The 27,036-nt window shown below is 40.6% G+C and overlaps 1 protein-coding gene across 2 annotated transcripts in view; it reads left to right on the plus strand.

Annotated features, from left to right (window-relative positions):
• The window catches only part of Adcy2 (adenylate cyclase 2), a 368,926-nt gene that overhangs the window by 295,860 nt on the left and 46,030 nt on the right, over positions 1–27,036 (plus strand). For both annotated transcript variants that reach the window (XM_021641274.2, XM_060380366.1), the window contains exons 15-17: positions 5,957–6,041; positions 17,512–17,649; positions 26,100–26,219. In XM_021641274.2, coding sequence (XP_021496949.2) covers positions 5,957–6,041; positions 17,512–17,649; positions 26,100–26,219 — 343 coding nt within the window. The remainder of the gene's footprint in view (positions 1–5,956; positions 6,042–17,511; positions 17,650–26,099; positions 26,220–27,036) is intronic.

Below are 27,036 nucleotides of genomic sequence, written 5' to 3' on the forward strand. Positions count from 1 at the left end.
TACATCCCTAGATGGACATTTTTTTTACTTAGTAGGTCATGGGGACTTCCAACAATGTCCCTGGAATGGAATGAGATTGGGATTTTCGGGTTGCTTTCCTCTCTCTGGTAGTTTAGCACTTCATAGCCCCTGACTTCATTAAAAAACAGTCTCAATTCTGCCTCTCAATTAACCAAATTCATGGGTGCAACCCTAATTTGATAGATATTAATCACAGCCCCTGGTTCTCTTAGGTTTATCAAGCATCAGTAACCATCAGTGTTTGATGCCATTCCTGGACCTAGTAATTTTATTTCTTACCTAATCTGTGTTAAGCATTTTTATTGAAATTTCTACATCTCACTCTTGCTGACATGCCCTTACCTGTTTTCTAACTTTGTTGTCTTAGAGTGAGACTACATCTTCTTCATAATGTATGAATTCATGATTCTGTATTTATAATTTTTGTATTTTAATTACTAAGTGATAATTATACATACATATGGGACACTGACAGTTTGATAATTGTAGATATTGGATAAATGACAAATCAAGGTAATTACATCTACTACCTGTTAGTTTGTTTGTTTACCAAAAAAGGCAAGTGGTGAATAGGAGCGGGTGAGTGAGGGAATTAATGACTAACAGAGGATTTTTTTTAACTTGGAAATGGTCAGTGGAAGGAAGCATTTTTCTGGAAGAGTTTCTAGGACCTTCTTTTTTCCTATTTTTTTTTATTTTTATTTTTTAAATTAATTATAATTTATTTACTTTGTATCCCACCCTCCCTCCCTCTTCTCCTCCCTGTTCCTAAGTCCACTGATAGGGAGGTCGTCCTCCCCTTCCATCTGACTCTAGGACCTTGTTTTTACCGGCCAAATTTTTGGAACTGACTCTAGTCTCAGGATTTGAATAGAAGTAATTAAATTATCAATTGAATCCTCTTTTGCAGGTTGTTTTGCTACTTGGTCTATACTGTATATGTACAATTTTATTACAAATAGCACTTTGAAAGATCAAATAATAATCAAACATGAAGCATTTTTGCATGTTTCAATTATTTTATTCAAATCATCTGTCAAACTCAATGATTATATTAAACCAGGCATTATGAAAATTCTTGAAGCAAGGATAAGTTTTATTAATAATGTTTAGTTAGATATCTTGTGTTTCATTATCACAAGCTAAGCTAATAATAATGATACTTTACTTAAGAAAATTTAATAGCAGAATTACAGCCTTAGCACTATTATTTCTACTTAGACTCTGTCAATTTCCTTACTCATTTAAAGATATGTTTTCAGTAATTTTTTAATAATCTTTTCAAAAGGCCATTTTTAGTGTCATCTCAAAAGAGGAAAATAACAGAAAATAATGTGAAAGCAGCATCATTCATACCTAGTAGAAATAGACTTGATTTCCTTGGCATCAGTAATAAGGAATAACTATGGCAGAGGCAGTATGCTTTGGTGAGTTACCAAAAACTAAAGCACACCTCAGGAGAACAGGCATATTATGAGTTGGGAAAAGCGGTGTCCAGGCAGGCTTTGGGGGCTCTTGTACTGCAGCCCACCATAAGAACTCTGAACATCTTCCCCAGAGCTTTGAGAAGCCATAGAGATTTGAAGCAGAGGTCATGATCTGGCTGTGCTCTGGGGTGATGTGTTTGCTGTTGGCCGTGAGGGGAAGAAGCAAGAACCAGTAAGGTGTGGTGGTTTTCATGGAGGTGGCACTGAATGGGATTTTTAAAAAATGGTTCACTTCTGAGCTATACTGTAAAGAGTGATGCAGATGGTTCTTGCTGCTTGATTAGATAGGAAAATTATCAGAGAGTTGTTTTGTGGAGTTTTGTGCATGTGCTTCATTTGAGAAACCAGAAGAGCCTACCATTTTGCAAAGATAAAGCATCCCGTGGAAGGGACAGATTTGAGGGAAAATGTGGGTTCTGGGTCTCATTGTTTTTATACCAAGGATGTGGGTGTGCAGGGGAGGAAGGAAGTTTGTGAGCTTTAAAACCCTGGAAAAAGTTACATTGAGATACAATCTGAAAAATTCATTATTTGAGTAGACTTAGTTCTATGGAAAGGTTGGCGTTAGTGGGAGTTAGAATGAGAAAGACTGTACACTCTCCTGGGAATAAAACATGCTGGGAAATTCAAAGTTTTTATCCATGAAGGTAAACTTTGCTAGCCAATGACAATCCTTTTCTCCCTTTCTGATATTTGAGGACCTTCAAGCCTTTTGAAGACGTCAAAGCTGAGTATAATCATCAGAGAGCCAGCTACTGTGGCAAAGACTATGTGAATGCTTTTCCCTCTCCTGGACCTTCACTTCTTTTTGTTTTTGGTTGCTACTGAAGTCCCTTTTATTTTGAAGTTGTAGCATTTACAAAGGAGACTTCCAGTTATTTCATGATAACTTGTAATTAAGTATTCTGTCCCCTCCATTATTGTCCCTGATGAATCCCATTCAGAGAATCTGAATAGAGTGGAAGAGTCTTCCTTGGAGGGATGAGTCAGGGTGAATAGGAAGAGAGGGCATTGCTCTTACCACATTGAGTTAAATTCCAGATAAAAGCCTCCATGTTTATCCAATGCAATAGCTTATAATAAGGATGAACTGTGGGCTTTGGGAGAGTGCCCTCCTTCAGTTTTTCTCCCCCAAAATGAGTGCCTCTGTCTTTGTTAGAGTCACCTTTCTTTCATGAAGGCAAAATCATAGAAGGGAGAAGGACTTGTTCTCCAGTCAGCCCTTTCCATGAATGTAACAATACCCCTGATTAAAGTGCCAAAGTCAAACATCATCACTAAAAGGTGTCATTTTCCTTGCTTCATGGCAAGGAAGAGTCAAATTTACTTTTCAGTGAGTATATAAATCAATTATATTCATGTGTTTAAAAGAAACAGCCTTGCAACAAGAATGTTAATTAAAATTGATTAAGTTACACAAACATCTTGGTATGCTTAATGGGCTGGAGCATGCTTTTGAAAGAACAGACTGGATAAAGGGTGGTAATTAAGAGCTTTTGACCAACCACTACTCTGACTCATGGTATTTCTTGTTTCCAGGTGTCTTCTGTTACAAAGTGCCATAGACTTCATGTCTTGTAAACATCAGGAATTTATCTTACAGGGTCTTAGACAGCAGAAGCCTTTTGTGAGGGTGACAGCATGGATAGGTTCTGATGAGAAACCTCTTATGGTTGGAGACTATCTCCACTTGGATGATCTACTCACATCCCAATGGGCCCATATCCAATGCCATTGCCTTGGTAATAAGATCTTAACATATGAGTGCTGAGGCATATAGGCAGTCAGCACATAACAACCTTAGAAGAGATAAATGCCTGTATGAGGAATAATGGCCTGTGTGCTAGTGTTCCCTGCTATAAGGATTTAGGAAAATGATGTGAATAAGTTTGCCTCTGTGACCTCTCCATCAAACTGAAAGTTGGGTAGGTTTCAGTTGAATTCTCTCCTAGTGAGTGGGCTCAAGTCCAATCAGACAGCTGTTGATTACCCCCCAAGATTCATGTGACACTGGTCGCTATTGTGGCTCATAGGCTGTACATCCAGGTAGGATTATGAATGTTTTTCTCCCTTGGCAGCTTGCAAAGCACCTTTGGATAAAATAAATATGCTCTACCCCTTGTTCTAAAGACAAGGATGAATATTGGAGTGAAATTATCAGCTTCTTGATGACTTTTTCATGGAACACTAAACCAAACTACAAAACACAGTTTATCCAACTTTGCATGAAATGTTGACCAATATATACAAACTTAATAAAGCCCTCAAAAGATATGATAAAGATTGAAATTAATCAATCCAAAAATCCAATAAGAAATAACAATATCTAAATTTCTAAAAATCTAAAAATATCCCTGTGAATTTTGATCTTAGACTATTTGTCTGTGAATAAGCCACAAGTCCACTAAAAAATAATAAGAGAAAATTTTAAATGTTTAAACAGTAACAGCTCACATATTAAGATATGTGAAATATAGCTAATGAAGTAAGTGAATGGTAGAGGTTAGTGTTTTTTCTTATATTACAATAGAGTAAATCTTTCAAACATTTAACTGTTTCCGATTTAGGGAGGCCGGAAGAGATGAACAAATTAGAATCAAACAAGTAAATAAAAATAGATATTTTTTATCCCCTCATAGTGCAAGATTCCCTTGTACATTCATGTCTGTTTTGTGGAGGGGATCTACTTAATTATGGCTGCTTGCTACCTGTGAGATGCAGACTACATACAAGCCCTCCCCTATGGAGGAGATTCTGACAGTGTTTGGTAGATTCCGGCAGAGGGCTGGTAGCCAGGATCTTTGCTGGCTGCTGACCAGGAAATAAGGCCTGGGGTGGTCTATGATGGGATAGTGCTGTTGATAAGGGAATTTAGAGAGCATATAGTTTAGCATCTGGTAGATTCTAAGTAACCCTGAGATCCCATCTCACTCCTTTTTGTATAGTAGAAGCTTGATAGCCCATGATGCCTGTCGACAGTCTAGATTTGAAATACGTATACAATCTCATAAGGGCCTTTTTTGAAAGCACCGTGATTCAGTGCCCCAGTGTCGGCTTGACAAGGGTGTCAAGGGTGGAGAGATTGTGCCACCGTGAGGGCTTAAGTGTAGCCCAGCACACCAACTGCTTGCTTTGTTGCTCTTCCCGGGGCTCAGGGTATGCTCTTGGAAGGTGCTCACGGTTTTATTTAGTCATTTGTATGTGATTCTTCTGGTTCCTCCCTTGTCGTCTGGAGGGTTCTCTGCTCTTCAGCGGTACTTCTTCTTTCTTCTCTGTTTCTAGCCAGTTGCATTGGCGCAAGCTTCCATGGTGGCCTCAGATTACAGCCTACCTCTCCTTGGATGTTCCATTTGAATTTCATCTTCAGTTGTTCATGGTGCTTATATGCTTCTCATAGTCCTGAATTCTCAAATGGTATTTAATGACATTTTTAAGATTTTGAATTCTTTAATTACTTAAAATACCACTCAGAAATATATAAATTTCCTTTTACCATATGTATTTGTGTATGGTGTGTGTGTGTGTGTGTGTGTGTGTGTGTGTGTGCACGCACTCGCGTGCATGCACTGCCCTGGAGGTACATGCCTGTGAAGGTCAGATGTTGACTTTCCACTTTACTAAGAAAGGATATCTTGTTGAACCTGAAACTACCAGTGCAGCTAGTCTGATCAGCCACCTTGCCCTGGATCCCACTGACTCTCCCTTCTGAGTGCTAAAGTGGGTGTCCTTACCCACCTGGTTTAGTATGCAAGTCCTGAGGGTGCTAACACTAGTCTTCATCCTTAGAAGTAAGTGTTTCATCCACTGAGCTTTCTCCGCAGCCACAACATACAGTCTTATGTGTGAGCCTGAAAGCTGTCTGGGCAGATCTAACTTAGTTGACATGCTTTTCATGTGGTCGCAGGTTGCTTTCATGTTCATATGATCAAGTCTGTGCATGGACTGCCCTATGAAATCCTAGAAGATCAAGAGACACTTGTCTGTGTCCACGTTGAATAAAATTGAATCTGGGTGGGAGGTATGGAGGAGAATTGGAGATTCAGTGTCCCCAGGACACGAGTTTTAAGGGTTGGATGAGATGCTCATCCAAGCAGTCATGGTGGCATCCATAGAAACAGTCAGTTCTAGGACACCAATAGCAGGAAGGAATCACTCAGGGGAAGGTTTGGACAAATGGAGCATAGAATAATCACATAGAAATGGTCCTTTCTTCCATAAGCCACTAGTGCCGTGGGACAGTGTGTTGCTCCATCATGGCTGTCAACACTTTTTCAAGGACGTACATTCATCTGGGTTGTTTTTCCTCTTTTTTCATTTCTCAGAAATAATTATTGAGAGTTGAAGTCCTGATGTAATAAAGTCCTAGCTGAGCAAAAAGTGTCACTGGTACTGTCTGGAGTCACACACTTGACCTCTACACTAACCTGTTGCTTTTTATCTCCTGGTAGAACATCCATCCTCGGCTTCTCCTTTGGAGCTGCATTTCTCTCCCTCACCTTCATCCTCTTTGTCTGCTTCGCTGGACAGCTTTTGGTAGGTGCTTCAAATACAGATCTTTTTGGGGAAGTGCTTTCATTGTGTTGAAATGGCTTACTTCAGTTTTTCAGGAGCAAGTTGATCATCTACTGGTATTTGAAGAACTGTGGTTTCTAGCACCCTAAAGGCTGCTAATGGGCCAAAGAGGCCAATGGTACAGATAGCCTCAGATGTAAATTGAGGTATCTCATGGACAACCAAGACACTCATTTGACCATTATTACAATGTTGGATGCCTTTTTTGTTTGTTTGTTTGTTTGTTTGTTTGTTTGTTTGTTTCCTGGAGATGAGGCCTCAATCTGTAGTCCAGATTGGCCTCAAACTTAAAATCCTCTTACTTGAGCCTTCTAAATAGCTGGGGAAATGGATGTGAACCATTGCACCCAGAAAATAAATGTTGGTGTCAATCATGTTTTTGCTAATCTGTTTCTATCAAGTGTTTCTAAATCATCTCTGAGTCTCAGAATACTTGTAGCAGTGAATGTAAGTATGATGTTTTCATGCAAAGGAAAATTAAAATATTTTTAAATACACCTTTTAAAATCTATTTGAAGATATAAAACGTTGGAACCTAAAGATGAAAAAAATATTATGTATTTGCATTTGAAGCCAACCATTGTACAGTTTTATAACTTATATGCTAGCTAAACACTAGATTGGGATATGAAAATTATCTCTTCATTTATGGTTGCATATTAAAATAAGCAAGTGTTGCTAGCTGGCCGTGAAACCAATAAGAAGGCAGAAGATAAGCCAATGTTTTTTTCCTATTCACTGGACACAAGTGAAAACAGGAGAGGCTACCTAAGATGAGCATGAGGCATACACATGGTACACAGTCTTATATGTAGGCAAAATAATACAAGAATGATTACTACGAGAATATGCCTTTTTTTTTCATGATCCATAGCCTTCCCTGCGTGGAAAAGCGCACAGACTCACTCTCTCCCTTCCTTTTACCCCCTCTTCAGCCTTTTCTCTGGTTTTCAACACTAGATGCATCCTGTGGCTCCACTACAAACCCAGCCCTGTTCTAAAAACAACAGTATACACCTTGGGCCTAAGAAGCCATGTTTGTCTTTGACATGGATGACAGACATGGAGGAACTCTGTTACTTTTCAGGAACTAGTATGATTTTTCTCACGCCTCCTTTTTTTTGGCCTCAGAGACTCTTTATTATTAATGACAAGGTTCTTGATCCCTCCTCTTTCTAGACTGTGGACCCCAAGTTCTATCAAGATGAAATTGATAGTTCCTCATTACCACCGCCCTTCCTGGGGGCTCCCCAAGCCCTGATACCTACTTGCCACTAGCTAGCAAGTTCTCTGTGACGCTCTGGTGCTTCTGAGAAAATTTCAAAGCTTCGAATGAACCAGTATCTGCCTCCCCCTCAGAAGACTGATTGGGATGCTAGGGATTGCAAAGGCTAAACTTGAAAACATTTCTCTTTTTTATTTACTTTTTAAATTATTATACAAAACTGAATGAATTCCCTCTGTGCATTTCCATACATACGTTTGTTTTGGATTATCCTCCTCCTTGCTCGCCTCCCTCATGTCTCCCCTCACTTGAACCCTTCCATCCCCAGTATTATCCTTTCCTTTCCATTTTCATGTTTCATGTATTTTACCTGCCCCAAAACCATTCTTTAAAAATCCCTGCCCCAACACATGCTCCTTTCATAGTTCCAAGGCCTATACCCTCAACCCAGGTAAATGCATACCCACAGGCCTAGCTTTGAGAGGCAGAGACAAGGAGAATCACTACAAGTTCAAGGCCAGCCTGAGTTCCAGGACAGTCGAGGTCACATAATAAGACCCTGTCTCAAAAAGTAACGTAATATCTCTTAATTTGCATGTGGAAGAGATCATGTGGTATTTGTGTTTCTGAGTCTGGGATACCTTGCTTAATATAATTTTCAGATACATCGTATTTCCTTCAAATTTCATAATTTATTTTTATTTATAGCTGAATAAAATGTCATTGTGCATATTTCACCTTTTCATTATTCACTCCTACATTTTTGGATACCCAGGCTGATTTCATTTCCTTTCTTTTATGAACGCCAATAAACATGGCTGTGCAAATATCTCTTAGGTAAGATATAGAGCTCCCTGGGTGTATGCCCAGAAGGAGTGTAGCTGGGTAATATGGTAGTTCTATTTTTAGTGTTCTGAAAAACCTCTACACTGATTTCCATGTTGGCTGCACCTGTTCACAATCCCACCATCAATGAATAAGGTTTCTTCCTTCTCCACATCCGCTCTAGCATGTGTTGTCATTTGTTTTCTTGACATCCATTCCAACTAGAGTGAGGTCTCTTGCCTTATCCAAAAATCAACTCAAAATGCATCAACACTCTTAAACAAAAACAAAAAACAAACAAACAAAGAAACACTTCAAGCCGTAGGCATAGATACAGATTTATGAAACAGGACTCCAGTAGAACAGGGAGGAAGCCAAGAATTGACAAATGTCATTATAGGAAATTGCATATGAGAAAACCATTAGCAGAGGAAACAGACAGACTATAGAATAAGATAAAATCCTTGTCAACTATAGTTAAGATAGAAAATTAAAATACAGAATGTACAAAACGTACAAATTGAACACAAAAAAATACAAAGCTGCTGTCAATAAATTGGTCAGTGAACTGAATAGGCAGTTCTCAGAAGAGGAAACAAAATGGCTAATAAATACCTTCAAAGTGTTCAACAGCCTCATCTTCAGGAAAATGCAAATTAGGGTATTTGCTCTTGAATAAGACTCCTCAGTAACCAGTTGTAACTTCAGAAAGAAATCCTCATCCAAGTAATGAGTTCTTTTGGTGTTTTTAGAATTATGTAATGGTTGTTTAACTGTCAGGGGCAAAAACATTCATGCCTAGCTGGCTTAGAAAGGGTTACATGTGTATTGTACGATGCCCTTCAAATAGAACGGAAAATTGTGTATATTCCAGATATTCTATGGTGGTCATGGTGAGATGGTGCTACTACCTGGCTGCTCCTTCTCTGGGCCCTGGAAAACCTACCAGGTGCATAAGAGCTGATGGGATTAGCATTTACTTGTTAATTAAATACTGAACTTACAAAAATGTGCAGAATGCCACCAACTGTTAACTTTCTGCAAACCTAAATGCCAAGGGCAGTGTTGATGCTGGGGATGCCAGCGTGAAGTTCTTGCTGTGAATTAAAGTAAGCTGTTTTCCAAAAGGAAGTCAGGCAGAGAGGCAAGTGTGATGGTTAGCTGTAGTGCTGATTTTCAACTTGCTCGGAATAAGAAGCATTCAGGCACTGATGGGCAGAGCTCTGGGTGTATCTACAATGGTGTGTCCAAGTCTGTTTAGCAGAAGACAGAAAACCCATCTGGACTGCAGTTAACACCATCACATGCTCTGGACTGAACTAGAAAGGGAGTTTGAGAAAGCCAGCTAAGTGTTTTTCCCAGCAGCCTCCTGGTTTACTGCTCCCACCACTGTACCTCCCTTGCCATGATGGACTTGCACTCTACTAAGTTGTGGATCAAAATATACCCTCTCGAGTTGTTTTTATTAGGTGTTTGGTCACAAAAATAAGAAAAACTACTAATGCTGTAAATTCTGGCCAGTGATACTTTTGTCCCTGGAACTTTGTCCTTGTCATCGACTTCTGCGCAGAGCAGAATGTGCAGCACAAGGAAGCCAGAGTGGTTGGCATTCCATAGCTGGATTGATAAAAGATAGAGAAGCATGCAGTGCACACACACTTGAATGAGCATGTTACACAGCTCCTTTCTGTTGACCCCTCAAACGTGAGCACGTTTATTCAGCAACTTGCTCTGAACCGCGTCAAGAATTTTTTTTTACAAGGTCCCACTGAAGCTTCTCCCCGCCATTCCCTCCCACCTGCTGCTTGCCACTGCCTCCCCCAGGACTTCTCCCTCCCACTTCCCTCAGGACACTCACTTTCAAGTTCTTGCCCAGAGAAATGGGCTCAGCCGCCAGCCCCAGAGACCTTGGGATCTCCACCAGTTCTGTGATGAGCGTTATGGGGCTCCAGACCCATGCCACATAGTTGTAGCATACACTTTTGACCTTTTTATCTCATTACTGCTTCCCCTAACATATAGTAAGTCTATTTGGCCTCCCACGAAACCCAGTACAGGCCACATGAACACGTTTAGTAAGTAGTTGCTGCCAAAACATAGGCATTTCTGCTTCCTCTCCTCTGCTCTGTGAAGCCACTCCATCCCCTCCAAGATGCTCAGGGCCAGTAAAGAAATAATTATTGTGATGACCATGTTAATAATAAGCACAGTTATTGTTAGATGGCCCCCAAGCTGTGTGGAAGGGACTTACCTCTCTATACTACAAAACAGTAACTCTGACCAGAAATAGCACAAGAAAACATCTCCCAAACAAAGCTCATCTTTGAGAATGCTAGAAAATGTCAGAAGAAATCTTCCTCGGAGTGTCGTCACCTCCTGCCTCTCACAGGAGTAGCGTGATGCCACCCAGCCAGCCACCTCCTTTAGGACAATGATGAAAGCGCAAAAACAGACTTCACCCTAGGAGAGAAAAAGTAGGTCATACACCAGCTAACGCAAAGCTCTCTCCCGTTCAAGAGCACTTGTCCACTGAAGTCTGCCTTCTCTAATGGCAACATCGTGCTTGCAGCCCTCTGGGGCTGAACTTGCTGGCGACCCTTTTTCCATCTTGTTTTCAGCTTCTCTTTGTCTGTTTGAAAAATTAGTTAATAATCTGATAATAAGTCTAGTAAGTAACATGTGGCTTTATGGCTGTTTTCTCTGATTCAAAAGTCTCCTTCCTTCAGTTGACAAGCAGTGTATTATATACATGTATAATACATGTGTATTATAATTGTTGCTGCAATCTGATTTGATATTTTTCAGCTTACATGCCTCTTCTTTGCCTTTATTTTTTCCCTTTTCTCCTCTTTTTTCTTTTTTTGACAACTGGGCTTGTTTCTCTCCAGTAACTTGGACATGATGCGCTTCAGGCTGCCTGTTTATTTGGGCTTTGGTTTAGTTTATTTTAAACCTTGTGCTGTATACCTGATTCCCAAATTTTATTATAACTACATCTTGAACAACACAGGGCCCATGTTCTAATACCATCATCCCTCCCATCTTCCAGGCTAGTATTATTTAATCTTTGTATATTTAATATTCTCAGACTATTCACTTTATCATGTGATGATTTATCTAGCTAGCCCTTCTGACTATTTTATCTGCCTCTGGGACTCAGTAAAAATTACCTACCTTCCTACCCTTTCTCATGAGTATGGCATAATAGCTTTCTTCATTTCACAAAAGCATATTTCTTCATTGTGTCCATTTATTATGATTTCATTCACTTTACATCCTGGTTTAGCACCATCCCTCCTTGACTCCCAGTTCCACCCTCTCTTCCTTCCTTCCTCCCCCATTCCCTATTCCTCAGAAAAGGGGAGTGCCTGCTCCCATCCACCCCCACTCATCAAGTCTCATCAGAACTAAGCACATCCTCTTCCTCTGTGGAGTGTCAAGGCAGTCTCGTTAGGGGAAAGTGATCAAAAGCTGGCAAGAGAGTCCATGTCAAATGTGGTTCCCTTATTTGAGGACCCACATGAAGCTTAAGCTGCCCATTGGCTACACCTTAAATGGGGATCTAGATCCAGTTTGTGCATGGTCCTAGTTGATACTTCAGCCTCAGCAAGCCCCTCTTGGCCCTGGTTGGTTGGCTCTGTTGGTCTTCTTGTGGCAATCCTGTCACCTCCAGGTTCTTTTTTCTTTCCTCCTACTTTTCCAAAAGACTCCCTGTGCATCACCCAATGTTTGGCTGTGAATCTCAGCATCTGTTTTGAGGCATTGCTGGGTAGAGCTTCGCAGAGGACAACTCTATCAGGCCCCTGTCTGAAAGCTTAGCAAAATATCATTCATAGTATCAGGGTTTGGCCCTCTCCGATAGGTGGATTTTTGGTTGGGACAGGCATTGGTGGACATTCCCTCAATCTCTGCTCTATCTGCTCTATCTTTGTCCCTGCACATCTTGTAGGCAGGGTAAATTTTGGGTCGAAGTTTTTCTGGGTGGGTTGGTATTTCCTTCCCTCTTGATAGAAGACTAGTCTAGTTAGAGGGTGTCCTCTTCAGTCTCTATGGCCTCTGCTACTAGGAGTCTCTGCCTAAGTACCCCTAATATCCTCTTAGGGGCCTACCCTGACTTAGGTCTCCAGCTTGTGACCGCACCCTTGCTTTCTTTTTTCTCTACTGGCCTTCTCTCTTCTTGCCCCTGCTCTCCCTAGATATGTTCTCCACTGTCATATTTCTCTGTGTCCCTTCTCTTATCTTGTTCCCTCTCTCCAACCACAACCTCTGTCTATTCTATTTTTTCTTCAAATTAAGATTTATGCATCCTCCCTTGGATCCTCCTTATTACTTATCTTCTTTGGGTCTGTCTTATAATATGTTTATCCTATACTATATGGCTAAAATCCACTTATAAGTGAGTACATACCATGTATGTCTTTCTGGGTCTGAGTTACCTCACTCAGCCTGCTTTGCTTCCAAGATCAGATGAGATCAGGTGCATTCAGGGTGATATTACTGTAGACTTATTATCATTTTTAAATTATTTTTAACAATCCTACATTCTCCTGGCTTGTATAGTACTGAGAACTCTCTCTCTCTCTCTCTCTCTCTCTCTCTCTCTCTCTCTCTCTGTCTCTCTCTCTCTTCTTTCCACCCTCCTTCTCTCCTTTCCTCCCTCCTTCCCTTCTTTTCTTCCTTCCTCCCTTCTTCCCCCTCTCTCTCTCCCTTCCTTCTTCCTTCCTTCCTCCCTCCATTCCCTTTCTTTGTGTGTGTCCAAGCTCAGCATGCTTTAGAAGTCAAAAGATAGCTTTAGGTCATTGATCCTTACCTTTCATCTTATTCAAGACCAGGTTTCTTGTTTTTCTGTGATGTACAACAAGACTAGCTAGCCTTGTTTCCAGAGATTCTGCTGTCTCTGTTTCCCACCTCAGCACAAGAGCAGCAGGATTACAGGCATGTCCTACCACACTGGGATCTAAACTCAGATCCTCAAACCTGCAGAGCTGGTGCTTTATGAACTAAGGCAAGTTTCAGGCCTCAGTGAAGGCAATGTTATCTTTTCGGCTTTTTGAAATCCAATGGTTCTGTGTCGGAACTAACTCTCCTGTGGAGGGTCTGTCTGTTTGGGATCAAGAACTTGAGTGTTCACCACACACCTTTTCACTATACCACACGTGTTCTGGGCCCCAGCATAACCCCTGGGGTAAGATTTTCCTGGAAGTGTATATTCTTTCTTTAATCTTTCAATATAGTTAAGTCAGATCCTACTTGTTGGTGCTGAATGTGGTCTTATCTCAGTGTAGGTAAGAGCCAATCCTTGGACAAATAGGCCCAGTGATGAGCAAGAATAGGAGGAAGCAGATTTGCTGAAATTGTGCTCATAGTTAAATGAAGTACTATACCACCCTGGGCCCAGGCATCTCCTCTTCAGTTGAGTAGCACCTTCTGAGTACAGATCAATATGTTATTTTAAATACTCTCATTTATAATGTTGAATCCGGATAGGCAGGATTTTGATAAGCTTCTTTTTCTATCAGGAGTATTACCAAGTACTAAAATCTGAATATTCTGAACTGTTTAAAGAATTTCAAATAGAATCAGTGTTCCCCTTTTTACAATAAGTTAAAATGAAAAGTCATGAGTTTTAGTGTGGCCTTTTCATAGTTCCATTTCATTTTGAGGCAGGGCATTTCTTAGCCCAGACTGACCCTGAATTCACTGTATAACCTTGAACTTCTGATCTTCCTGCCTTCTCTTCCAGAATGCTGGGACTGTAGCACGTATCACTGTGTCAAGATTCTTTATCGTTCTTAGATTGTTTTTCTTTCATTTTAAAATTTCTATATTTCGGTTCTTAGTGTCCACATTATTGGTTTCTCTCTTTGCCCACCAGGCCTTTCTGCTTCCTCTTTCTCAATACAAAGACCCAATGACCAACTATCACCAATTGTTTTTGATGGTGCCCACTCTTTGGGCAGTGCATGTAGAAACAGACTATGAAAACAATGAGCATTTGGCTTGATATGTTTATAACTGGTCTTGAAATACACATTTGTGTAGGGGAAGGGATGAAGCTGGATGTGTCCTGAGGCTGGGGTCCTGGCCCTTGCGCACTAGACCCCTGTGTCTAGGGAGCCTCTATAAGTTCTTTCTGTCACTTGATTCCACTGCCTGATTACAGATGAAGTCCCCATAGGTTTTTCCACACCTGTTTCAACGAGCAGCAAGCCTACAAGTGGAATATAACATATTCTTATTAGATGGCATATTTAGAATAAATATCACAATTTTATTCTAAACCTCAGAATGTGTTTTAATTTCCTAATTTCAAAAGTGTCTGTATAGTATCAACTAGATAATACTCTGCCTACTCAGTTGTGATATGGAAATGTGTTGTCATTGAAATGATAAAGACTTACATTTTCTGTTCTAAATCTTCAGTATCATGAGCACTTATCCCTCCCAATGTATAGAGAAAAGCATTGATTGGGATCATTTTTATTTCTAGAAAAATGCTAATCCTACTCCATAGCTTGCAAATACAGAAGCAATGTTTTAATTGGCTAGATCCCAACCAAATATTATTGTATGACAGAGTCTGAGCTAAATAAGAATGATATTTTCTTGGATCTAGATGTTTGCACTTCATCCCTGATTCTCCAGAACACAGATATGAGTGTGTCGTGTATCATTACCACCACTAGATGTAGTACTCATTACACAATAATGATGCACTTCCTTTGACCCATGACCCTCTATGATCTTGTATGTTCTGAGAGTTAACGGCCACCTGATATTTAAAATAACATGTGAAATAAAGATCTGGCTCCCTTCCTGTGTACTGGTGGGAGGGGACCCTGCAGAGCCCAGCCAGATATTCTGCTACTGGTAGCTCCTCGAGTCAAACAGCATTGGCTCAAACTCTGCACCAGCTTCTCAGAAAATTGCCTTGGAAAATCTACCCAAGGAGTGAGCCCAAAACATAGACTCCCATCTATGTTAAGGGGCTTGTGTGTTGGAGACCAACATTCTTCACTTTTTATATCAGGGACTGTGAGCGGGAGCAAACCATAGTAAAGAGTAAAAGGAAAAAGGAAAAAATTGATTTCTGATGTTGTCTGAAGAAACATGAAATAAATAGACTTCAAGGCACAGACATGCTGTTGAGAAGTATCAATGAAATAATGAAACCATCATTGAAATAATGAGGAAAGGCAACACTTGTGAGTTCCCTTCTCATGCCTTATTTTTAAATCTCTGAGAAGACTAAGGCGATGGTGAACATACTGAGACAATAGTGTGTAATTAACTTGTAGGAAGTCTCACAGCTGTGGGGAGCACATGGAGACTGTTGCCTGGACTCCCACCCTCTCCCAGTCTCTTGTCTGGGGCAGCCTTATTTTATTGTTGTGTTGACATTTGACATATTACAGTGCTAATGTCAACAGTATTTTAAGGGTAATTCAAAAAGAGCACTTGAAGTAGGTGAAGGAGTACAAGTGCTGTTTGTCAGTGCCCTTGGGAGTTATCTCACACTCAGTTTCAACTAGACTGTACTGGGTCTACCACTATAGAAACTGGGGAGTAGGTATGGGCTTCCATTGCCCATACCCTTTGGGCTGGTGTCTATTAAAAAGACTGACACCTGTCTCCCTGGAGAGTCCTCGGGGAATTCCTCAGGTACTGGCTGCTGCATTAGATAAAGGGCACAATCCTCCTGTGAATGTTTGACTCACTCCTGGTTGGAGCTCGCTGTGCTCTACCCTCTAACCTGGGCTGAGGTGAGACTCACAGTGGTGCATCCATTGAGAAACGGATGTCCTGTGAGCAGCTGTGAGACACCATAGAACAGTGCAGACTTGGGCGAAGACTGTGAAGGAACCTCTGCCCCAGTTCTGTAACAATCCTCATTATTTCTTGTAGCAACAGAGCCCCCAATAGCCATGCTTACTAGACCATGGGGAGGAAACATCCCACATCTACCTCAATAATAATAAAAAAAAATTTAAAAAGGTATGTTATGTGCTTACAAAGGGATTTTACTCTGCCTTGGCAAAGAGGGTACATCAATAGCATGATGAGCCTTGGGGCACCATTACCAGTAAAATAAAGCACTCACTGAAGCAAATGTGTGACTCCACATATTCAAACAGTTTAAGATGGTCAAAATCGTGGAAACTGAAGCCAGGAGGATAGCTTAGGAAGTAAGGGTACTTTGTTCAGCGGGTAAAGGTGCTTGCCACCAAACGTGATGGATAAGTTCACTATCCCAGAAGCCACACAGTGGTAGCTCTCTCTCTCTCCTGCAAGTTGAACACTGACCACCATGTGTGCACACACATTAAACAAAGGAATTTAAATTTAAAAATTGAAAATTATTCTGCTGTAGCCCCAGCCTCATTAATCCCTTCCCCCATCTTTTCATCCTCCCTTCCTCCATACAGTTGCCTTTCAAACTTTCATGCAGTTGCACATGTGCCGAGAATAACTGGGTCATGAGTGCTCAGCTCTAAACACAACATTTACACCAACATTGATAAGCCATTGGGATCGTTGCAGAATAGGGGAAAGAATGTGAGAGCCAGATGATGAAAAGGGTGTGGAATGCTGACTTCAGGGCAATCGTGACTTCAGGCAGCTGTGACTGCCTACAGTGGCCCTCAGATGACTAGGTCAATCGCAGATCAGAGAGGGAGTATTGACTATTATGGCTCTAGGGGAAGAAATCATTGTCATGATTTAGTTGTATACTCACTGAGATACCCACCATGTGCCAATGTCCAGGGTCACACAGATCATCTGGTGACCTTCTGTGGCTCTCAGACAAAGAAAGAGGAATGTTTGAAATAAAAAAAATTTAAGGAGAACTTCTCTGTGGAAGAATGAACTACCAACAGCATGATAGGAAGCCATCTACCACTGAGATCTTATATGTAGATCCAGTCAATCAGCAAACTAAGTCTACATTCTGAATCTGTTTTTATGATTAGCTGCTGCTGTGGTAAAAGGAATGGGAGATATGTTGATTTGTGTTCTCCATAAATCAACTGAATTTATAGTAATTGTTTCAGATGAGACATCCATTTTGTATATCCCTCAGAGTACAAAATTAACTGAAATGTTCCCTCTGCCAAAATTACCTAAAATCATAATTTCAGATATATCTGAAAAGAAGCAATAATATTACACTTTGTCATAAAAGCTTAATTTGTTCGTAATTTGACAGCCAAAATAATTTTAATAAGGTTGTGACTTCGTATGGGTCCTTGGGGAGGGATAGAATCAATTTGTTTAATCTCTGAGAAGTGTTGGTGTTTCTTGCGGTTTTAAACACCATCATTTTACACTTCGGAGAATACACTAAACAGCAGTATGCTTCTTCTTTCTCTTTCCTGACAGCAATGCAGCAAAAAAGCGTCTGCCTCTCTCATGTGGCTTTTGAAATCATCAGGCATCATCGCCAACCGCCCATGGCCACGCATCTCTCTCACAGTTGTCACCACAGCTATCATACTAACCATGGCTGTGTTCAACATGGTAAGCCCCTGGGCTGGGTCAAGGTTCACTTTGGGCAAATCTTTTCATCTGTGGTCTGCCATGCAGGTTTGGTTTGGTTTGCTTGGATTGGGTTGGGTTGGTTTGGGTTTTGTTGGTTTGGATTGGTTGGGTTGGGTTGAGTTGGTTGAGTTGGGTTGGTTTGAGTTGGGTATATAATATATGGGTGTTGTGTGTGTATGTGTGTCCACCACATGAATGCCCAGTACCTGCAGAGGCCCAAAGAAGGTATATGATCCCTTAGAACTAGAGCTACAGAGAGCTGATTGTTAGCTACCATGTGGATGCTTGAGATCAAATCTGGGTTCTCCGTAACAACAGCTAGTACTCTTAACTGCTGAGCCACCTTTTCAGCCTCACGTCTTTTGGTTTTGGAAACTTCCCCATAAAGTCTTTGAGAAACCAATCGCTTGATGCCTGTTGACCCTAGCCTCTCAGAGTTGCCGAAATCTGTCTAAGGAAAGAGATGCTTTGTGTGGGCCTCAGTGTGAGAAGGTGGCTTTGGGGAGTAGTTCCATGTCTTCTTTTTGGGTGGATGCTCAGCAAATATAGAAGTAACAAGAAGACAATCAGGATAAGGCCAAGAGAGATAGCATCCATGAGGACAGCTAGCCACGGTGCTGCCCTGAAGGCTAAGAGCCCTGACTGCAAACCCTACCTCTCCCTGGGCTGAATTGGTAGGAAACATTTTCACTACATGTCACAGGTTCCATGAGGATCTCAGAATAGATTACCATGACCTCTGCCAGGATGGAACTAAGGACCAAATAATCCCATGTTTTCACCAAGCCTAAGGTAGCACCACTCGTTTTATAAACATGGAACCAGTGGTCACTCTTACCATTTCAGTATTATCGTTACTTGTTTTTCCCACAAAAGAACACTTGGGCCATCACTGTGCTTAGCCTATCCTTCTTAGTACCCTCATGGCATCAATATCATCATCATTACTGTTGTCTTAGCTAGGGTTACTATTGAAGCAATGAAACACTATGACCAAAAGCAACTTGGGAATGAAAGGGTTTGTTTTGCCTACATTTCCACTGCTCCATTCATAACAGCAGGAAGTCAGGACATGAACTCAAACAGGGCAGGAACCTGGAAGCAGGAGCTGATTCAGAGGCCATGGAGGAATGCTCCTTTACTGGCCTGCTTCCCATGGCTTTCTCAGCCCACTTTCTTAGAGAACCCAGAATATCAGTCCAGGAATAGTGCCATGAGCCATGGACTAGCTTGTCCCACCTCCATCACTAATTAAGAAAATGCATATAAGCTTGCCTATATCCCAGAGGCGTTTCTTTTGATTGAAGGTCTTTTCCTTTATGATGACTATAGCTTGTTTCAAGTTATCATAAAAATTAGCCAGGACAATTGTCATGAAAAGATACCTTGGTACAGTATATGTTACAGACTTCTTTAGTGGCTGGAGGAAAGTGGCAATATCTTGAACAGTTCTTTTTTTCCAAGAAGCATAAAGTGAGGTTAGGTGACAGATTATACACAAGGTATCAGTAATGATTGATTTAATGTAGTCCCCCACAAGGTAGAAATCATCCATTCTAAACACAAACAAACAAAATGTTGCCTATTGTAAGATGCTCAGAACGCAAGGCATTCTCTGGCTCCATAGAGTTCACAGTGGAATGTGGGAGGCGGCCAGCTGGGTAAAGCAATAAACAACTCATCAGAAAACACAGTGGGGAGGGTAAAACAGCACAGAGGGAGCAGGAGGGGGTGGGGTAGACCTCAGTTTTTAATACTGCAGTGGAGTTTTCCCCAGAAAGGAAGAGAGATAAAGATGAACATAAATGACCTTTGAGTATAAGACAAGAGCAGCAATTACTGAATAGTAAAAGATGAGGCTGAGGAAGCAGACAAATACCTTGAATGCTCACATCAGCACCCCACTACATAAAGGTCATTCAGTTGCTCCTAGGGCCCTGGAAAATCCATGAAGTTAACATAACTGGAGCCTAAGCAGGCCAGTATCCAGCTGCCAGGGTGATGGCCTCACCAGCTGCTTTTACCTGCCTAGAAATGATCGTGGAGCTCTCTGAACCAACTCTGTTTGCTGTCTCCTCCTTCCTCATCCCAGAAGACTACTGAGGGAAAAGGGCAGGATTGAGGGTCACTGCCTGGGACCCTGCAGGCAGATCTGTGATTCTTAAAACTGGCTCCTTGTGTTCAGCTTGGGACCTGTATTTATGCATTAGTCCCACTGTCCAGCATCAAGCTCCCAAGAGAGCGTACTGCAGACAGCTCAAAGCAGCTTGCTACATTAAGTCCCTAAGAGGGCTAGGTCAGAAGGAAAGCCCGCCACGGAGGGATGGGCAGAGGAAGAGCAAAGGAAGAACAGCAGGGCTGCTGTGGCTGTGGTTCTGAGTTGTCTGTATGGACACAAACGGTGTGGTAAGTTACCCTAGGATGGGCCAGCTACTGCAGGCCCTCCTCACCATGCACCTGTGTTCACCTGTGTGGGCAGAGAGTCATTGAGTTGACACGTTTGCAGAAAGCTGACCTTCACTGGCCTACCATACCAAATACAAGCTATAGAAACTCAGTATTTAATAGGATGTCCACACACTCAATAGTGAGTTTGGCCAGAGTGCTTACCTAGCATTCAGAAGGCCCTAGAGTCGATCCCCAGAACCAAGCATGATGATAGATATGCACGACAGTATGGTGTGGAGACAGGAGAATCAAAAGTTCATAGTCATCCTTGGCTCCATAGTAAGTTCAAGGGCAGGCTGGACTGTGTGACACTGCCTTAAAGAACAAACAGAAAAAAAAAAGAGTACATTTTTTTCTTTTTACTATATAAATTTGAAGTGTACAACGTGATATTTTGGGGTGCATATGTACTGTAAAATAGTTACAATAAGTAAGCAGTATAACATGTCCTTCACCTTCCCTACTTACTGCATGCAAGTGAGTGCCAGCATGTGTGTGTATGTGTTGTATGTGTGCATATGCGTATGTATAGAGCCTAAAATCTACCATCTTAGCTAATTTCAGTATACACAATACTGTGTGTTCCTGTCATGAATTGGAGCTCCAAACTTAAGCATCATACACAACTATAATTTTTATCCTTTGTCCATTTCCTGGCCTTCTTGCCTAAAGTAGCCACTATTCTGCATGTATCAGGTCACCTCCATATACAAGTGAGAAATTTAGTAACTTACTGTCTGTATTTAGCTTGATTCACTTAACATAATGTCCTCCGGCTGCATCCATGATGAGATTCCCTGAGACTACATAATATGCAATATGCTGCATTTTCTTTACTTATCTATCGGTAATAACAAGTCAAGTCTGTTTTCTGAGATGGCAGTTGTGATGAATGCCACAACTAACATGGAAGAGAATTAGAATATATCTGTATTTTTATTTTCTTTGTTTTCATGCACATTGGAGGAAGTGTATTCTTCATGTGAAATAGCTATCCACTAGTCCTTAATTAGTACATAAATAGGTACTTAATGATGTGATAAGTATACAACAACTCGTTAGAAAACAAAACCATTTCTTTTTGTAAAATATAGTTGACCTTACTCAACCAAGATTTATCAACTACTTTTTTTTGTAAGAGATTATAACTGAGAAACATTTGATTTGAAAACTACCTGTAACCAATGTAGGATAACTAATAATAATTGACAAGCAGTTTAGTCACCAAATAAAGATGTTTGACAAGCTAAGCATCTTGGAGGAGAAATATTTCCCCACCTTGTCTATGATCCACTTAGAGAGTGCGATTTGCCTTCAGTACCAGAAAGCATGCAGTGTTGTCCTTTCTTAACATGAAAGGAGCATAGTGCCAGGTGAGGGGAGAGTAGCAGAGGACACATGCAAAGTTGATGGAGAAGGAAGGTGTTGAATGAGAAGAAGGGGTAGGACCCTGGACCACACGTTAAGCTAACTTTGGGGAGGATGAGGATGGAGCTGCATGGTTTGTTGCCTCTCCTGCCAATCCACACAAAGGAGGTAAGCTGGCACTGGGCCCTCCTCCCAGGTGTGAGGGACGCCATGTTTATTGCGGCTCCATTGGCTCTTTCATGTGCAGGATTTCTTGTGATTATGTAAAAGCAAGATCATGAAGTGGTGTAAAAGCTGGCATTGTGCACAAAGGGGCAACAGTTTTACCTGGGTAGATGTAGAACGTTCCTGTGAGTTTGCATCAATCACAGAAGAATGACTTGTTTTGTTGGCCCTGCCTATGGTTACCCCTGGATTCATAGAAGCAAGCCTTCCATGCACACTAACTCTTAGATCCAGCTGCAGGCTCTCCTCAACAGCTGGTGCCCAGGAAGACTGAACTCCTTGGAGCACTCAAGTGAGAAAATAGACTGGACACCAGAAGATGTGGAGCTGGCTCCCTTTTTCTTGCTCTCACTCAGAGAAGGTTTTACCTTCCACTGGGATACAAGCAAAAACTGTTCTCCCTCCACACTGCTGCCTGCTCCCACCATTGTGTCTGCCTCTTCCTACCTGGCCCTCCTTCCAACTGTTCATCTGCCAAGCTTCCTACACAAGCTAGTGTATCCCTCCCTTCCTGAATTGTCTACTTCTTTGCAGCCCAATGAGGCTGATCCAGGAATGGGCCCACATATCAACAAGAACAGTTGCTCTTGCATTTGTTAAGAGTCAAAAGGTGATACATGTGTGCATGTGTATGTTTGCTTAGGTTATTGGGGAAAATTTTAAGTGGTTTTCTGGCAGAAATTTCCATTTGTTAAGTCATAGCCAGCTCCTCAGATAAAATCTCTGTGTTTCTTGGGTTTATTCTTTAGAACAAAGCAAAGGACTCTTTTCTTTTTCTATTTTTAATTAAATTAATTACATTACTTTCCCAATTCCCTTTCCTCCCTCTGATTTCTTCCATGTCTCCTGGGTGTGTAACAAAGATTTTTTTTTTTCTATTTCCTTTTTCAACTATTTATTGTCAGAGATGGAGTGATGGCTCTTTGGTTAAGAGCACTTGCAACTGTTGTAGAGGACCCAATTTCAACTCCAACACACATGACAGCTCACAATCATCCATACTTCTGTTTCCAAGACATCTGACACCTTCTTCTGTCTTCTGCAAGCATGCATTGATGCATGTACAAACATGCAGGCAAAATACTCAACACACATAAAATTAAAATAAATATTTTAAAGTGTATTTATTTTAAATAAAATGGTACATAAAAACATTTGATTTAACTCCTTTAACAGGTACAATTCCATGCTATTAATTACACTTGAAAAATAATGCACACATCACTGCTGTGATGATACATTATTGTGTGGCCCTTCCTCAGTCCCTGTGCACATTCTGCCCTCCTGGCCCTACAGATTTGCCTGCTGTGCATGTACCAGTGAGTGAAGTCACACATCAATGTCCTTTTGTATCTGGCTTATCTCACATAGTATACTGTCTTTACAATTCTTGGTTTTTTATTGATGTCATGGCCCTTCTGTAACAAATGAGCTTCTGTTTGCCTTGTTTTCCCAGCCGGTAGCAGGCAGCTCCTTTCAGTGGCTTCATTAGGCTCAACTGCCCTTGTCCTGTCCACATAAGATAAAACACATGTATTCAGGACAATCTGAAAGAGCTGGAGGCCCTGGTTGGCCTTGCTGTGCTGCTGCTGATGGAAATGGGCCAGAGTACATGGAGATTTTGCACAGATTTCACTCACTCATATTTTTTTCAGGCCTGCATTCTACCAACTCTGAGAATGTCCAAATCAGTTTTGAAATGTCTTCAGAGGTTTTACCAGGATACCCTACATAGTCCATATTCATCTACATGATACTAAATATCTCAATAAACATTTGAGAAAAATATTAGTTATACATATTATTTTCAAATATAAGGTTTGGATATCAAATTACAAATGGCCTTGTTTTGTTCCTCATGGGTTTCTAGCAGGCTCTCTAGAGTCACATGTAGAAAAAGCTGGATAATTAATGAAAAAGAGGCCATGAATTTTAAAGAAAGAAAGGGAGTATATGGGGGTGTTTGGGGAGAGGAAGGGGAAGAGAAAGATGATATGATTAAATTATAGTCTCAAAAAACTAAAAAGTAAAAATTAAATAATTTTTAAAAGAAAGTTGGATAGCGCTACCACCATTGATGTTCACAGTGATGACATCATTTGGTGCTAGCCCACATCATTTCTGAGAAACTTGCAGGAGGCAAGGGTTAACTGTCAACCAGTAAACAACTTGGACTTGTAGTTCCAACTGGATGACAATCAATAACGTCACCAGGCATAAATCTTCATGGCAAGCCCTGTGTTCACAGCTAACAATACTTGGAAAACATGCTCTTGTTTGGGATTAAATTTTTGGAAAGTGTAAAATTTGGAAGAAAAGCCAAATATTTGTGGCATTATTAACACTCAATGAGACGATCTTGTTCTAGACAATATAAATTTTACAGTCATAACTTTGAACATGAACATGGCTCCACCAAGGTGATCCCTAAATAATCTTGATACTGGAAATTCATTCTGCGAAGAGAAGTGAGGTGGATTAACATGAAAGAAGTGGGAGGAGGGACTGGAAAAGCATTTTACTTTGGGGATACTGTTTTCAGAAAGCATTCTTGTACATAGTGTACATCTTCTCCTGGTTTTTAAAAAGATTTATTTTTATTTTAGTGTATGAGTGTCCACGTATGTGTGTGTGTACTGCATGCATGCAGTACCCACAGAGGCCAGATCCTCTGGAACTGGAACTATGGATAGTTGTATGTCACCAGGTTTGCTGGGAACAAAACCTATGTCTCCTGCAAGAGCAGCAAGTGCTCTTAACTGCTGAACCAGCTCCAAAGTCCCCATGTCTTCTTTTGATTTTCAAGCTCATAGCATTGTACTTATGTATAGCATCCTGGCAAAACATAGTCTTCACGGAGACTGTTACTAACTATACAGCATGAACATAGCACCTCATCTTTCTTATTTTTGGTCTCCATGGTGACATAATCAAGACGTTTTTGTTAATTATTTTAAAATCCTGGGTCCCTGAAAGTAGACTTGGTGGATATATCCCCAAGCTAAAAAGGCTCCTTTTTTTCCCTTTATGTGCTCTTCAGTGTTTAAATTAACTATATTTGAGATCGGTGAAATCAAAATCTGTAGTGTTTCAGAGCATAGTGTATGCCAAATAATTTCTTCATTCAGTTTTCTTCCTGGTATAATTTTTCCAAAGAATTAGCAGAACTATAAGTCAACTACAGGTTGGAGATTTTGATACAAGTTATTTAGCAGCAGATAAAGATTCCTATGTTTCGTTAACCTAAATATATGTTTTATTTATAATAGATTTAAAAACACTGTATCTAGCATCATTGTTGGGGGAAAAGCATGCCACCAAAATTATAATAAACAAACATTTTCTTAATTACTTGAGGAACTAATCTACATATCTGACAAGAACTATAATATCAAAGAATGTAAACTACTAAACACAAACAAAGCCACCATGGGAAAAAAATACAGGAAATATTTACATTTCAACCTTCAGTGTGAATGTTTAGCCCTATAACAAACACACAATCTAGATTTACAGATTAATTTCTTTCTGAAAAGGGAAGCTTTCACGAGTCATGGCTTTCTACTTTATCTTTCCAGAATATGTGTATGATTCCTGGTCGCATGGCAGAAAAGTGATAAGCGGTCACTGAAGCAGTCTGTGCTTCACCCTGTCTGGGAGAGAGGGCTTGGTTTTCATTCTGCCTTGCAAACAGGTTAACCCTTTGCTTCTGAACGCTTGTGCCAATGCTCATTGTTAAATACACCCACCTTTCCAAGAGCAATGGGAACATCCATCTCCTCAAGTTTGGAGGCCCCTACCCATCATCTGTGAGGCCAGATGCTCACAAATAATGTATGCAAATAATGTGGCTGTAGGCAAATGTGACAGTACGCAAATGTGGTTGAAAGTAAATGTGGCTGTAATCAAAGGTAGTTGTAGGCAGATGTGGCAGTAGGCAACTTTAGTCTATTGACTCCTTGAATATTTGAACCAAGATGGCAAAGACTGAAGACAGGTCTGACACCTCTGACTTTGTGAAGTTGTGAGAAAGGGTTGAATATCTGTGTATGTGATGAAATGAGCTTAGCAAGCCTTCTTGTGCTATGTGCTTTGTGTGTTAACCTAACATTTGACTCAGTTGCTTCTTTCTTCATCAACAGCAATCTGAAAGCCCTGGAGTTTCTATACTGAGGGTGCAGTGCTATAATGTTTCCTTATTTATTGAATAGAACATCCCAAAATGTCAAGAAGAAGTTGAGAGCTGAAATCACTGGCAGTGTAGAGACCCTAGACTATTCACTGACTGCACATAAAAAAACAGTCATTAGTAAATGCTGCTCCCACCTGCTACTTATTCTATCCAATCTGGAATCATTCATTGAAAAAATGGCCATTTCTCTTCACAGTTTTTCCTGAGTGACCCTGAGGAGACAACCCTTCTGACTGCCAATACATCAAATGCAAACGTTTCTGTTCCAGACAACCAGGCAGCAATTCTTCATGCACAGAACTTGTTTTTCCTCCCGGTAAGAAAGTTGTACCCAGTGATGCTTTGCCATTTGCCTGTAACATCAGCCTAAACAATGCAAGGTCCTCAGCCTCAGATACCACCACAACTTACACTTTCATTCCAATCATAAGTCCTCAGATAGCAGATTCTGGTCAAGAAACCCCATATTGGCATATCCTACCAACACAAGCCACATGATAGACTCAGGAGCTCAAAAGCCCCAGAATATTTGGAAAGTACCATGGCTTCTGCCCTAGCAGATTCACCCATAGTAGCTTCAGGAAAACCATTTGTAAGTGTTCACGAGACCACATATTTCTAACCCCATATTATAGGAAGTCTATGACTGAAAGTGAATGGGCAAGGTCTGGGGTAGAAGATCCTGCTTACTACTGGCCATGACAGAACTCTTCTTAATAGGAACTTAAATAATAATAAAAATTGCAGTGATACAAAATATTTTAAATATTAAAACATATGAACTCTTTACACTGAAAGCCTATGTTTGTGAATTAATTTTAAAAATTGAACAGTTTACCAGAAAGGCCTTGGTCTGAGTATTTACATAATAAGAAAGAAAAATGAACTAAAAGTGGAAAAAAACACAAAAAAAAAAATTTATTTCATTATAACCACATAATGGAATTAAACTCAGCCTTTAAATAAGATGATTAAAGACATTCAGTAACATATATTCATAATAAATTACTAAAAAGTATTATTTAAAACTATATCAAGAAATACAATCAAAACTTTGTAAAATAACACCTATAGTAAATCATGTAGGAAGCATGGAAAGACACATGCAGATCACTGTTAGTATTGGTTAGCTG

Source organism: Meriones unguiculatus, chromosome 3 (genome assembly GCF_030254825.1).
Source record: "Meriones unguiculatus strain TT.TT164.6M chromosome 3, Bangor_MerUng_6.1, whole genome shotgun sequence".
Classification (NCBI taxonomy): domain Eukaryota; kingdom Metazoa; phylum Chordata; class Mammalia; order Rodentia; family Muridae; genus Meriones; species Meriones unguiculatus.